General features: G+C 36.7%; 1 protein-coding gene across 4 annotated transcripts in view; it reads left to right on the forward strand.

Annotated features, from left to right (window-relative positions):
* LOC135105794 (rab3 GTPase-activating protein non-catalytic subunit-like) overlaps positions 1 to 15,031 on the forward strand; it is a 67,369-nt gene that overhangs the window by 21,245 nt on the left and 31,093 nt on the right. For all 4 annotated transcript variants that reach the window (XR_010271008.1, XM_064014328.1, XM_064014330.1 and 1 more), the window contains exons 11-16: positions 280 to 448; positions 1,158 to 1,292; positions 8,046 to 8,281; positions 9,001 to 9,152; positions 9,428 to 9,526; positions 14,740 to 14,893. Coding sequence is in view for 3 of the 4 variants with exons in the window: in XM_064014328.1 (XP_063870398.1) it covers positions 280 to 448; positions 1,158 to 1,292; positions 8,046 to 8,281; positions 9,001 to 9,152; positions 9,428 to 9,526; positions 14,740 to 14,893 (945 nt within the window). In the remaining variant the exon portion in view is untranslated. The remainder of the gene's footprint in view (positions 1 to 279; positions 449 to 1,157; positions 1,293 to 8,045; positions 8,282 to 9,000; positions 9,153 to 9,427; positions 9,527 to 14,739; positions 14,894 to 15,031) is intronic.

The raw sequence follows: 15,031 nt of genomic DNA on the forward strand, positions 1-15,031 counted from the left end.
ATGCAGATGTTCCTCAGTTGAACACATGGGGATGAAGAACTGAATAGTAACACTCATGTTATTGTGTTAGATGTTCAAAATCTCCAGCAGTTCAGTATGATAGAGTCCAGTGTTGAAAGAATACATTAAATTTCTCACGTAGATGAAAAGATCAGCAATTAAGTCACATAAGGTCCTATCATATTTGCTTCTGATAATTAGCAAAAAAGTCTGCATATTAGTAATTTTAAGAAACACATCACATTATCACATACAAAATTGACTACTGAAACACTGCAGGTTACCGTGATGCTGACTGTGGCTGGGTGGAGGTGGAGGGTGAGTGGGGTGGCACCAAGCGCTGGGTTACCTTCCTGCTTATCTATGCTCCACGTCGAGGTCTGCTGGAGGTTTGGATGCCACAGCAAGGACCCAGGGTGGCAGCCTTTAATGTTCCTAAACAGTCAAAGTAGGTTACCATCATTGTGATTATTTCCAGTATTGTTATTAACACTAACACCATTGTCATTGTTATCACCATGAATCATCATTCATTGATATACTCTTTTTTTTCACTTCACTTCTTTTATTTTAATTAATAAGTAAATTGTTTGTAGCATTAACCATAACTAATGCCTTCCCTCTTGAAACCATTACCTTGAGCACAGAAGCCATCCTTGAACACATGAAACACAAATATAGCATTCTCTCTCGCTCGCTCTCTCTCTCTCTCTCTCTCTCTCTCTCTCTCTCTCTCTCTCTCTCTCTCTCTCTCTCTCTCTCTCTCTCTCTCTCTCTCTCTCTCTCTCTCTCTCTCTCTCTCTCTCTCTCTCTCTCTCTCTCTCTCATATATCCATCTGTTCACCATCTTTACTCTTTCGAAAAATAATTTCTGATCTCATGTAACAAACCACCACACACACACAAGTTTTATATCCACCTCACAGGAAAGAGGATTGTTGGCTTGCTATGACCACAGGATAATATACCAGGTCACAACCCCTTTACTTAAGTCTGTACCTCTTTTCTGCCAGATAACAGAAGCTAAACATGAGAAAATGAAAATGACTCATGAAAAAGAGCTCTATCATAAAATGTTTAAACCAATACCATTTATATTTCTTTCAAAATCCACAGCTTTAGGAAAAATATCTCAGTTTTTTTTTCTCTCCCACCAGATTAATCTACACCCCCCACACTCTGCTTGGAGCCAACAGTGTGAGGGGTGTGCGGTGCAAAGTGTTTCCCGTCATTTTCATCACCCCTGATGGTACAATGAGTGAAGTGAACATCCCCTTCCACCTTGCTCTGGGGTGAGTTGATGACCAATGTACTTCAGTGCTCAGTGATATATTGTCAATGCCCAGTAAAGCATCACAAGCAAATATTAGGATGAGATTTATTCCACTGGTGTTAAAAATAATTACTAATTGAACTTCAAATCATGAGTAATCCATGAGAAATAAGAATTGTAAGTCTTGGAGAAACTGTGGTATTTCTGTGTTGTCAAGCATGGAATGAATGTTCATATAGTATGTTTTGATATTTTATAATTTTAATTTAATAATCAGTATGTGCCAGTATGCTCTATTTTTCAGTTAGAAATGACAATCTTACATTATGGTTAAAGATATCTTTCTTATTTTGTATATGGATATGGAGCTGTACAAATAAAGTGTTTTGTGTCCTGCTATTAGTGTAGGAAACACTGCACAGTATTTTGCAGTTTATTAATTCTAGTGAAGTAAATATGTATAAAGGATGCAGCTTGTAGTAAGAAGGATGTGATGTGGGAGCAGAGGATGAGACATGACACTGTTGTACCTTGGTACTTGTGGATGTTATAGTAGCCATCAGGCAGGCTGCAATAAAGAGGTTAGCAGTTGCTTTAGTGAAGCCTGAATTACAACTAAGTTTATATCTTACCTTGGTGTTGGCTCAGTGACTCTTCTTGGGTACTCACCAAGCTTCAAAATGACACTAAAGCTTTGCCGCATCACCAAGCCATTTCATGATGATAGCACCATAGCCATAACAAGGCTATTCATGATACATTTCCTCCTGCTTCTTTGAATCCAAAGTATCAGGTGTTCTGGAAGGCTGTTGTTATTGACCTATCTTGAAAGTTGGGCCAGGGTGACGGATACATTTTTCCTGGATGCTGAAGATGGTTGTGTTGCCTTAGAGTCTGGAATAGTAGAGTCTACCTGAAGGAAGCAATGATTACAGGTGACCACTCAAGAGCTAGACGTGGTAGTCCTGATGACAATTCATAGCCACAACATGGCTAACTTTATCTTACTGTTGTGTGAGGGGATCCTACAATCAAACATTTGTACCAGTCTGCTGTGAAAGTAGACAGCATGAAGAACTGTGGCAGTATACTTCTTTACCTAACTGTATGTTGGCACACTGGGCATCACATTTTTTTACAGTTTCCTGTCACTCAGGAGAAGAGCACTTGTGAGGTGGTATAGTTGATCTTAGGGGTCAGCTGAAGTGTACCTGAGCTAGTGATCTGCTGTTGGGACATGATATATATATATATATATATATATATATATATATATATATATATATATATATATATATATATATATATATATATATATATATATATATATATATATATATATATATATATATATATATATATATATATATATATATATATATACTACAGATTTCCATCAAGTCTTTCTCAGTCTTTGTTATAAAGGTTGTAACATTTTATCCCAATATGCATGCCTATTTCCTTTTTTTTTTTTCTTTTTTTTTTTTTTTTTTGTGTGTGTGTGTGTTTATCTAGTCGTATTTACCTAGTTGTGGTTTACAGGAGGGGAGTAATCTCATAGTATTCCATCTATATCTATCCAGTTTGGTCTTAAAAGCATGGACAGTTATGGCATTGACAACATCTTCACTGAGTTCATTCCATTCGTTCACACTTCTGTGAGGAAAACTATACTTCTTGATGTCTCTCCTACAATTAACTTTCTTCAACTTCTTACTGTGTCCCCGTGTACTCTGTGTGTCTAAAGTTATAAAACATTTTTTGTCCACATTTTCCATACCATTTATCATTCTATAGATATTTATTAAATCTCCTCTCTCTCCCCTATTTTCAAGGGTAGGAATTTCCAACATTCTTAATCTCTCTTCATAGGTCAACTTACTCAACTCTGGAACCATCTTAGTGACTGCTCTTTGTACTCTTTCTAATTTTATAATATTCCTCATTATATGAGGAGACCACACCACTGCCACATATTCCAATCTTGGTCTTATCATGGAAATCAACAACTTTTTTTGTCATTCCTTCATCTAAATATGAGAATGCCATTCTTACTCTTTTTAACAAATTCATCATCACTCCAGTAATTTTATTAATGTGTCTGTCTGGAGTAAAATTTTCAGTAATTGTTACTCCCAAATCCACTTCCTCTTTTGATTTCTGTAACTTCAAACCACCCATCTCATAATGATATTGTATTCTTTTCTTACTCTTACCAAATTCCATTACTTTACATTTACTTAAATTGAATTCCATTTGCCAAGATTTACTCCATCTTTTTATCTTATTTAAATAATCTTGCAATACCATAGTCATTTACATTTTCTACCCTTCTCATCAGCTTAGCATCACCTGCAAATAAGTTCATATAACTGTTTATTTCTTCGTTTGTGTCATTCACATATATTACAAACATTATCGGTCCCAACACTGACCCCTGTGGGACACCATTAGTTACTTTCAGCCAAGATGAATTCTGGTCTTGTATTAGTTTTCATCTTTCTATCATCCAGATAATCCTCCATCCACTCCAGTCTTCCTCCAATTTTTCCATAATTTTTTATCTTTTTATCTTCCATAGCAATCTTTGGTGTGGTACTTTGTCAAATGCTTTCTTCAAGTCTAAATAGACACCATCCACCCATCCGTCTCTCTCTAGCACAATATCAATTACCCTTGAATAAAAGAACAATAAGTTCATGGGGCATGATCTTCCGCTCCTAAATCCAAATTGACAATCTTATCTTTTCCAAGTATTCCATCCATCTTTCCTTTATTGTTCTTTCACATATTTTTTCTACAACACTAGTCGAGGACACTGGTCTATAATTAAGTGAGTTTTTTTTATTTCCTCCTTTGAATATTGGTGTCACATTTGCTCTCTTCCAATCTTTCGGTACTCTTCCCAGTGATAGTGATGTCACCACTAGACTGTGAATTTTATCAGCCAGTTGTTCTCTACATTCCTTCAATATCCAGTTTGATACTCCATCTGGACCAGTTGCTTTATTTACATCAAGATTTTCCATCATCTTAAGTATTTCCTCATAACTGACTGGGACTGTACTTAGTATATACCTCACCATTTTATCCCTTCCAGTATCAAACTTCCCTTCCACAGTAAATACCGATCTGAAACTATTGTTCATAACCTCCACCACGTCCTGTGCATCCTCATAGATTTTTCCTTCAACTTTCAGTCTTGATACACCTTCCTTCTTCATCTTCCCACTAATATGTTTAACTTAAGAACAATTTGGGTTCATTTATACACTTATCTATTATATCTCTTTCATAGTTTCTTCTCTCCATTCTTATTATCTCAATGTACTTATTTCTAGCATCAATATATTCCTCCCATCTGCTCTCAGTTTTCCTCTTCCATCTATTCCAAGCATTTAGCTTACAGTTTCTAGCCTCTTTGCATTTTGTATTGAACCATTCTTTAGCCTTTCTACATTTTACTTCTCCTCTAGATAAAAATTTCTTCACAGCAGAATTATATATCCTTATAAATTCATCCTATTTTTCCCAAACATCTGCTTCTTCAAAGTCTTTCCAATCCACGGTAACACAATATTTTCTTAATTTTTCAAAGTCAGCTTTACTATATTTGAATCTTTTCACCTTATAGTTTTCATCAATGATTACATTTTCATTTTTCAAGTTAAATTCCATCAACACATGATCACTTTTACCTAGAGGGCTATCATAGTGTATAGTTTCAATAATTTCCATGTTCTTGGTAAACACTAAATCAAGTCTTGATGGTTTATCTCTTCCACTAAATCTGGTATCACAATCAACCCATTGAGTCATTAAGTTTTCCACCGCCCAGTTTAACAGTGTGTGTGTGTGTGTGTGTGTGTGTGTGTGTGTGTGTGTGTGTGTGTTTGTGTTTGTGTTTATAAGAGAGGCACTGGCCTAGGGTTATGAAAAGAGAGAAAAAAAAAAAGTCCACTGAGATGTCGGTCCTGCAAAGAAAGAGCCAAATTAATTATCCAAAAGTGGAGGATAAGTGTCTTGAAACCTCCCTCTTGAAAGAGTTCAAGTCATAAGTAGAAGGTAATATAGAAGTAGGCAGGTATTTCCAGAGTTTACCAGTAAAAGGAGTGAAAAATTGAGAACACCAATTAACTTTAGAATAGGATAGAATAGGGATAAGATATAGGGGATAAGATAGGGATAAGTAGAAAGCCTGGTGTAGAAAGGCTGCTGGAGGAGAGGAGGCATGCATTTAGCAAGATCAGAAGTGAAGTTAGTGTGAAAATAGCAGTAAAAGATAGCAAGAGATGCAACAGTGTGGTTAATAGAGAGAGAGAGGCTGAAGACAGTCAGTAAAAGGAGAGTTGATAAGACAAAATGCAGTGTGAATGGAAACCCACATATATGTGAAGCATACTCCATATTTGGACAGATACTTGTAAGGCCCCTGTACAGAGTTAGCAACTGGATGGGTGAGAAAAACCGATGGAGAAGGCTCAGAATGCCTAACTTATGGAAGCTGTTTTAGCTTGAGATGAGATGTGGTTTCCAGTTTAGATTATTAGTGAAGGACAGACTGAGAATGTTCATTGTAGAAGAGGGGGACAGTTGAGTGTCATTGAAGAATAGGGGATTGTTATCTGGAAGGTTGTATTGAAGAAGAGGTGATAGTTATCTGGAAGGTTGTATTGAAGAAGAGGGGATAGTTATCGGGAAGATTGTGTTGGGTTGAAAGAAAATTGACAGGAAGTGAGTTTTTAAGGCACTGAACAACACCAAGTTTCCTCTGCCCAAATCAGAAATTTTAGAGAAATCAGAAGTTAGGCATTTTGTGACATTTCTGTGTGACTCCTTTAATTCCTGAGGAATTGGACGTCTAAGAAAAGATGTGGAAAATGTAGAGTGGTATCATCAGTGTAGGAGTGAGTAGGAAAAGAAGTTAATAAATAATAAAAAGAGTAGGTGACAGGGCAGAACCCTGGGGAACACCACTGTTAATAGACTTAGAAGAACAGTGACCATCTACCACAACAGCAATAGAATCACCAGAAAGGAAACTTAAGATGAAGTTTCTGAGGGAAAGATGGAAGTCTTGGTGAAGCCTGGAATACAAATGATTTGCTCATTACCTCAGTGTTGTCTCATTAGTATCCACCAAACTCTGGAATGACACTAAAGCTTCACCACATCACCAGACAATCTTGTGATGATAATGGTATGGTCATAGCAAATCTAGTGACAACCATTTTCACTCCCTCCATAGAGAATAATTAATGTTCCTGAAGGCAGTCAGTCCACATGTTCCCTTCTTTTTTGTGTCTTTGTGATAGTTGATTTTTCAGGAGCAATGATGCATGATAATGCCTCCCATGAAGCATCTTTCACTTCAAGCATTGTGCTCAATAGATGTTGGTGCAATAGAATATAAAGTGACAATATTTCATTCTTGGGTTGTCTCACATAGTTGTGTCTGCTCTGGAGGAGTAACACTCGGTCTTTGTATTATCTTCCACCCTATGATGATTCTGCTTTCCTAGGAAATAATCAAAAGATTGTGTCAGCTCTGTAGGAGTAACATTCTGTCTGTATTATCCTTCCCTTATGATAATTCTGTTTGCTTTCCTAAGAAATAATCATAAGCCAAGGCAAGCTTAGCAGCTTAAGGGTGGTGGATAGGTCCTCTCCATGTTGTCCAGACACTGATTACAAAGGCATTCCTTGATACAGAAGCCTGGCTTACCTTAGAATGTTTTTCCGTTATATAAAAAAAAACTATTTTAGCCCCTAAAGGGTGGGCTAAATGATAAATGTGTCCTTGCGGAGTGTGCACCACACTGGTAAGTTTTGCCAAAAATACATATTCTTTGCCAATGCCCTGTGTAGTAATTTTAGACAACAATACAATAGTTCTGTGTACTTTCATCACCAATTTTTCCTCTAAATGATAAAAAAAATTGGAAGTCCTTTAGTTGTAGCACAGCGGAGATATGGTGTTGGGGAGAGGAGTTTTTTTCTGGTTATGCTGGGCAGTTGTTTGTGCAAGTACAATTGATCTTGGACACATTCTCCCACCTCACCTGCTGCCACACCCTGGCCAACCACACAAAATGCATTTCAAAAAGAAATCTTATGATACCACTCTTATTCAGAGCTTTTTTATTGGTCGACTCATTCCAGTTTCCAGTAATAGGAATGGAGGTACAAGGAACCTTAGTCCTGCTCCCTTCACCCATGCATTTGAACACAGGGAAGTAGTTATCAGCATACATCTCCATTTCTATGGTCAGTTGTGCACTGGGAGTTGAAGGAAATGAAGGACAAGGGTTGCCAGACAAAAAGATTGTCACAGAAGTACAAATCTTGGCAGGAGAGAGGAGGGCAAGAATTCCAGCACCTTGCCATCCTCCAAGTAGACAGGAATTCCTGCCACCTGTTCTCTAGTATGATGTAATGTTGAAGCTGGACTGAGATTCTACAGACTTCCACATATTTTGGAAATTCCTTATTCATAACTGTAGCTCCTCTTCACACCATATTGAATCATGACCAAATGAAAGTACTGCCTGAAGGGGGATCAATAAGTACTTAAAAACTGTATAATTAGTGAAATATAAGTTATGGTTAACACTTTATGAATTTTTTGTCTTTAATGGCAGCATACAGTTACATACAGTTTAGGTTTTTACTCATTATAACCATACATACACATAATTGATGCTCAATTATTACTTTAGATAATGTATTCATCATCCTAACATTATACTCATTTAATGCTTTTTCAATGCAGAGGGAAGACCAGTAAGCGTGCCCGAGACCTTCACCTCCTCAAGACCCTCAAGTCCCATCTCAAAGGTGGCAGTGAGGAGGAGATGTTGACTGTAATGTCTGAGATCAAAACAATGACAGTGAGGAAGCAGGCTGTGCTGACCCTCATCCTCTCACAGCATCTTACTGTATCACTGCTGCAGGGGCTTCTGGACCTTTTTCTGCCTATCTACAGTGTAGAGGAAGAAGTAGAAGCTAGTGAGTAGTGAGGGTTTTGTGTGAAACTTTACTAGAGAGAGAGAGAGAGAGAGAGAGAATAGTAGTAGTAGTAGTAATAATATAATTAAATTTTAATGTAAATTACTGAAGACAGGTGAATAATAGACAGATTTGGTGGTTTATGAGCAACATAGGAAGAGAATATTAACATCCTAGTAATTAGTAAGGAATCAGTAGTTGTGTGAGGCAGAAGGGGTGTTGGTGAGGAATAACAGAAAGCATGAGGAGGAGATAATAGTGGATGAAAGATTAGTGTTGGTGAGAAGATATTGGGAAGATGTGAAAATGGTAAAAATTTGTGAGTGGCGAGTTATGGTGAGGAGATAGAAGGATTGTAAGAAAGATGTAGAAGCCAGTGAATAGTGATGTTGGTTAGTAATTGTTAGGGAAAAGCAATACCACATGACATTATTTGTACAATCTATGTCCTCAGCTGAATAAGCTTTTTTTTTTTTTCTTATAATTAGTTTTCATATTTAAGAGTATGGATTATCTTCATTTGTAGAGGAAGTGATGAACATGATTAGAAGTTTGAAGATAAATATTGTGAATGACACTTGCATAAGCACTCCATGCCCCTAGGTAGCTATGTATATATTTATTTATTTATATATTTTTCACCAGTTTTCTTGTGAGTGTGGATTATCCCCAGCTGTGGAATGAAGGAGGTTGTAGGTTACTAATTCACAAATTTGCAGGGGAGGATATTCACACGTTGGACCATGAAAGCCGCCTGTTTGGGCAGCAATTGGTGCGTCTGAGGCAGCTGCTGGATCTGTACCTGGTGCTAAGCCAACTCCATGCACCTCGAGAAGCCTCTCCTGATCCTGAGGATGATGTGCTGGTGATGGTTAGTGTCAGAGGCTGTGAATAGTGAATACAGTCTGGTTATGTTCCCTCCTATTTCTTCATTATTTTTTCCTTATGTCTTGTGCGTTTTGTAAATTTTTCATCTTTGGTATTTTGTAATTTTTTCTTTTCTCCAGTTTATACATATCAAATATTTTGCCTTAGCTTTTATTATACTCAAAGAAAGGACTGAAAATGTAATACCTATATGTACTATTATGCTTTTTGTAATGGGTAATAAAGATTTGTGAATTCAACTATTATTTTTTTTTTCAGGATTTGGCAAAGATTTTAGTGCTGACACCCAAGGAGATAATGGATGTGATAACAACATGTGGCTGCAATGAGCACTTCAAGAGAAGCAACACTAAAAAGGTGAGTTGAGTTACTGATAATATTTCCCGACATTGAATCTGGTGCTGTATTAAACTTTTGTAATAAATTTTTAATGTCCTGCTTTAGACAGAGTAAAGTAGTATTGTAGAGGGGATGGAAATACAAAACAGATTGAAAGTTTATACGTACCAAAGCTTTGTACATGTAAAATTAGCACTTGTGAATTTCAGTTATGCATGAATTATAGGATTGTTTAATGTTTTCTGGCAAAATTTGAAGCATATGTGTTCTTAATATTTGAATTGTATGTGTGTGTAATTCTGTTGCTCTCATGTAGTATCTTTGGATAAAATTCATTGAGCCTGAACTTGAGTGATGAGCTTTTATTGAGAAGAAAGTTGACTGTTGTTCTCTTGCTGAAAATTTAATTTGACAAGCAGGAAGCAGTAAGCAACATCAGATGTATAAATATCATGTATTCAATCCTTGCCATGGCACTTGTTATCTCCAATTTGTCAGCATGTGCAGCACTCACAGTATTGTTTGATATTCTGTTGTTATTAGAGAAGGTAAAAATGTTTCATTCTAGTTCTGGCTGTTCTCGATGCTTAGGCATTGAAGCCTTTTTTCCAGGGTTTGCCTAGACTTCTGATCCATCGATTAGAACTAGTAGAATGATTTTGTTATAATTTTTCTTTAGTGAAAATGGGCAATTAGTTTTTATCATGCTTCTTTAATTAAAGTATTCCATCTCATCCTTACCCATCTAAAAAAAAAAAAAAAAAAAAAAAAAAAAAAAAAATATATATATATATATATATATATATATATATATATATATATATATATATATATATATATATATATATATATATATATATATATATCATCTGGACATGTTCTGATTTCCTTTCCTTATGTACATATATCAGTAGACATCCTTTATCACCTCATCCTTTATTCCATTTTCATGATCAGTTCCATAATTATTGCACACCACCTTTCTTTTCCTCTTTCATCTTTAGTCTATCTGACTTTGTGTAATTACAAAATTGTCTACAGTGTGTTCCTGTGACTAGCAGTCTTTGAAGAATGGAAAAACTTTGCTGGGCAAACTTGATATCACAGAAAAATAAAAAAGTGAACTTTTGGAAGTTGATTTTTAAAAATTTTTGCCAACATTTTACTGCTGATTGTGCTTAACAGTTTTATTATAGTATTTTACATATTTACATCATAAGATTGTAGAATTGTTATAGAAGTGTTGTAGAATTTGTTATTGAATGCTTTAAGTTTATTGAACAAATAATTTGGGTGCTGGAACTGCATTAACTTGTCATGAGCCTGCACTGCCACTGCCACCATGACCACCAGCTTTCCTAGTAACCAGACAACCTGAATTTTCCTCACCAATTCACTCTTCAAATTGTTGTGATTCATAGTTCCTGAATCCAGTAAAGTTTTTTTGAACTTCTGGCCTTTTAGGCAGGATACACCACCAGCACCACCATCACCATATCCCGCTTAGCTGACCACAAAGCCATGAGGGTTAGGGACAGTAAGGATGCCAAGAAAATGAGTCATTTGTCACTGCTGAAGTGGAAAGGATATCAGGACCAGGAGCTGCATGTCAGATGAAAATTAAGGAGTGCAAGGTTTCATTGTTTACACATCAAGGCACACTAAATCACTAGTTCCACAATCTTATTCATTAGTTTATAAAACTCAGGACCATTTTATCCTATTGCTGGATATGAAGCTGCTAGCTGTACAATGCTAGTCATGGGGTTCCATTGTGTTCTATTTATTTCTATGCAGCCAAGCTTTTCTTTTAGAGGTTATGAAGTGAGGAACTTCCTTTCAGACAGAGAACATTCACACAGATTTCATAGATGGGTTATAGTAGAGTGAAAGAAGACTTGAGTAGTGAATCAATTTTATAGGGTGTGTGTGAGACAGAACTGAAGCTGGATGTCAAAAAAGTTATTTATTTATTTTTTTAGATGAAAAAATGGAATTGTGTCACCCAGGGATATCGGGATATTTTATAGGGTATATATTATATATTTATAGGATATATATGTATTAGGATGTATGCCAGCTGTAGGAAGGTGGAAGATGGTTATGGGAGAAAAAAAAATGGAGAAGGTGATTGAGTTTAAGTTTTGGGAACAGTGCTAGGTAAAAATGAGATGGATGGAGAGAGAAAAAATAGGACTTAAAGGATGCATGTTTTAGGAACACTTGCAAGAGTCATGAAAGGGAGAAATGTGTCTTTGGATATAAGGAGAAGGTTAAGGAATAGTATTTTCTGGCCAGCACTGATGTATGGATCAGAGATCTTGGCAAGGAATAAGACTTAGCAGTTAAGAGTGTGTGATGTGGCAGTGATTTACCTGAGAAGGACATGAAGTGACCCAAGATAGGAGGATAAGAGCAATAAAAAGTGTGTTTGAGAGATGTTCACTGGGCTTGTTCTCACTGTGCAAATCACATATTAGACAGTGGGTAGAATATTATTTAAAAAAAATTCACATTACGTGACAATGTATCACATTATGCATATCAGTGGTTCAGAGTAGGGTAAAAGCATTTTTTTTTTTTTTTTTTTTTATGTAGGAAGGACACTGGCCAAGGGCAACAAAAATCCAATAAAAAAAATGCCCACTGAAATGCCAGTCCCATAAAGGGTCAAAGCAGTGGTCAAAAATTGATGGATAAGTGTCTTGAAACCTCCCTCTTGAAGGAATTCAAGTCATAGGAAGGTGGAAATACAGAAGCAGGCAGGGAGTTCCAGAGTTTACCAGAGAAAGGGATGAATGATTGAGAATACTGGTTAACTCTTGCATTAGAGAGGTGGACAGAATAGGGGTGAGAGAAAGAAGAAAGTCTTGTGTAGCGAGGCCGCGGAAGGAGGGGAGGCATGCAGTTAGCAAGATCAGAAGAGCAGTTAGCATGAAAATAGCGGTAGAAGACAGCTAGATATGCAACATTGCGGCGGTGAGAGAGAGGCTGAAAACAGTCAGTTAGAGGAGAGGAGTTGATGAGACGAAAAGCTTTGCACTAAGCATGCACTAAGTTTGCAATAAGCATGACTCCCCTCCACAGAGTGCTACCTACTCTCACATTCTCTCTCTCTCTCTCTCTCTCTCTCTCTCTCTCTCTCTCTCTCTCTCTCTCTCTCTCTCTCTCTCTCTCTCTCTCTCTCTCTCTCTCTCTCTCTCTCTCTCTCTCTCTCTCTCTCTTGTCCTTTACTTATAATCTGAACTGGAAACTTCACATCCCATTTCTAGCTAGAAGAGCTTCTATGAAGTTAGTCATTCTGAGTCATCTCCACCAGTTTTCTCACCCTCCCAGCTGCTAACTCTGTACCGGGGCCTTATCATCCATGTATGGAGTGTGGTTCACATGTATTGGATAATTCCATTCATACTGCTTTTTTAGACAGGGTGAAATCAAAAGCTTTTTGTCCTATCAACTCCTCTCCTCTGAATGGCTGTCTTCAGCCCTTTTCTTATTGCTAGAATGTTACATCTCTTGCTATCTTCTACCACTTTTTTTTACGCTAACTGCTCTTCTGATACTGCTAACTGCATACATCCCCCTCCCGTGGCCTTGCTGCACAAAACTCTTCTTTCTCTCATCCCAATTCTATCCACCTAAAAATGCACGAGTTAGCCAGCATTCTCAATTATTCGTCCCTTTTTCTGGTAAACTCTGGAACTCTGCCTGCATCTGTATTTCCTCCTTCCTGCAACTTTAACTCTTTCAAGAGGGAGGTTTCAAGACACTTATCCTGTTTTTTTTTTTTTTTTTTATCATTATATTTTCTCTATGGGAACTGGCACTTAAGTGGAGATTTTTCTATTTGAAATGATTGTTACCCTTAGCCATTGGCCCTCTTGCAAAAAAAAAATAAATAGATAAAAATAAAAGATAAATAAATAAAATAAAATAAAAATTATAATAATAATAAAATAGATAAATAAATAAAGATAAATAAATAAATAAATAAATAAATAAATAAATAAATAAATAAAAAAAAACATAATCTGATTTTATATATATACTAAAGGAATGTCAAGTCTATGGATGAGTTGCCAAATATGAAAACTTCAAAGTTGCTTGAAGGAACTGTGGAGATGGGTTCCACAGAATAGGGAAAATACTATTCAACACATCACCTCTCCAAATTTGTTGACTTTCACTGCAGTGTATCTGGTATGTACTGTATGTAGCTGTGCAAGAAACTAAATGACTTGTAAATAAAATAACTTTTTTTATGTAGGAGGGATACCAGCAAAAAAAAAAAAAAAAAGCCCACTGAGATGCTGGTCCCAAATAGGATCTGAAGTGGTGGTAAAAAATTGAAGGATAAGTATCTTGAAACCTCCCTCTTGAAGGAGTTCAAGTCATAGGAATGTGGAAATACTGAAGCAGGAAGAGAGTTTGAGTTTACCAGAGAAAGGGATGAATGATTGAGAATACTGGTTAACTTGCATTAGAGAGGTGGACAGAATAGGAGTGAGAGAAAGAAGAAAGTCTTTTGCAGTGAGGCCGCAGGAGGAGGGGAGGCATGCAGTTAGCTAGATCAGAAGAGCAGTTAGCATGAAAATAGCAGAAGAAGATAGCAAGAGATGCAACATTCCAGTGATGAGAAAGAGGCTGAAGACAGTCAGTTAGAGAAGAGGAGTTGATGAGACATAAAGCTTTTGATTCTACCATGTCTAAATAAGTGATATGAGTGGAACCCCCCAGACACATGAAGCATACTCCATACATGGACGGATAAGGCCCTTGTACAGAGTTAGCAGCTGGGGGAGTGAGAAAAATTGCCGGAGATGTCTCAGAATGCCTAACTTCATAGAAGCTGTTTTAGCTAGAGATGAGATGTGAAATTTCCAGTTTAGATTATAAGAAAAGGACAGACCGAGGATGTTCAATGTAGAAGAGGGGGCCAGTTGAGTGTCATTGAAGAAGAGGGGATAGTTGTCTGGAAGGTTGTATCGAGTTGATAGAATTGAGTTTTTGAGGCATTGAATAATACTAAGTTTGCTCTGCTCCAATCAGAAATTTTAGAGAGATCAGAAGTCAGGCATTCTGTGGCTTCCTTGCATGAACTATTTACCATTTGTGAACCATTTTAACCATTTGTTTACCATTTGTGAACTGTACCATTTGTATTTAAATTTTCCAGATATTTGCAAACAGTGATTTGTGTTTAGTTTTTTTTTAAAGTGTCACTGTTGCAGGTAAAATTTTCTGATGGAGAGCTGGTCCTCAGTGTTGGTTCCTTCATCCGATGTTGGGATGTGTCTGTTGGGGTGCTGGCCAGAGACAGAGGAACTTCAGCACTGCCTGTTGATCTAAAAGGAGATATACAAGTGGAGAAGAAAATTAGGCTAGGTATTTTTGTGCAGCATTTACCTATATTATGGAGATATAGAAAAGACACTTGTCATTTACCTATGTATGACATTTTTTTTTTTCCCCACTCTGTAGTTATCAAGCCTTTAAACTTCGTAATTCTGATGTATAACTTAT

The sequence above is a fragment of the Scylla paramamosain genome, chromosome 12, assembly GCF_035594125.1.
Source record: "Scylla paramamosain isolate STU-SP2022 chromosome 12, ASM3559412v1, whole genome shotgun sequence".
Taxonomy (NCBI): domain Eukaryota; kingdom Metazoa; phylum Arthropoda; class Malacostraca; order Decapoda; family Portunidae; genus Scylla; species Scylla paramamosain.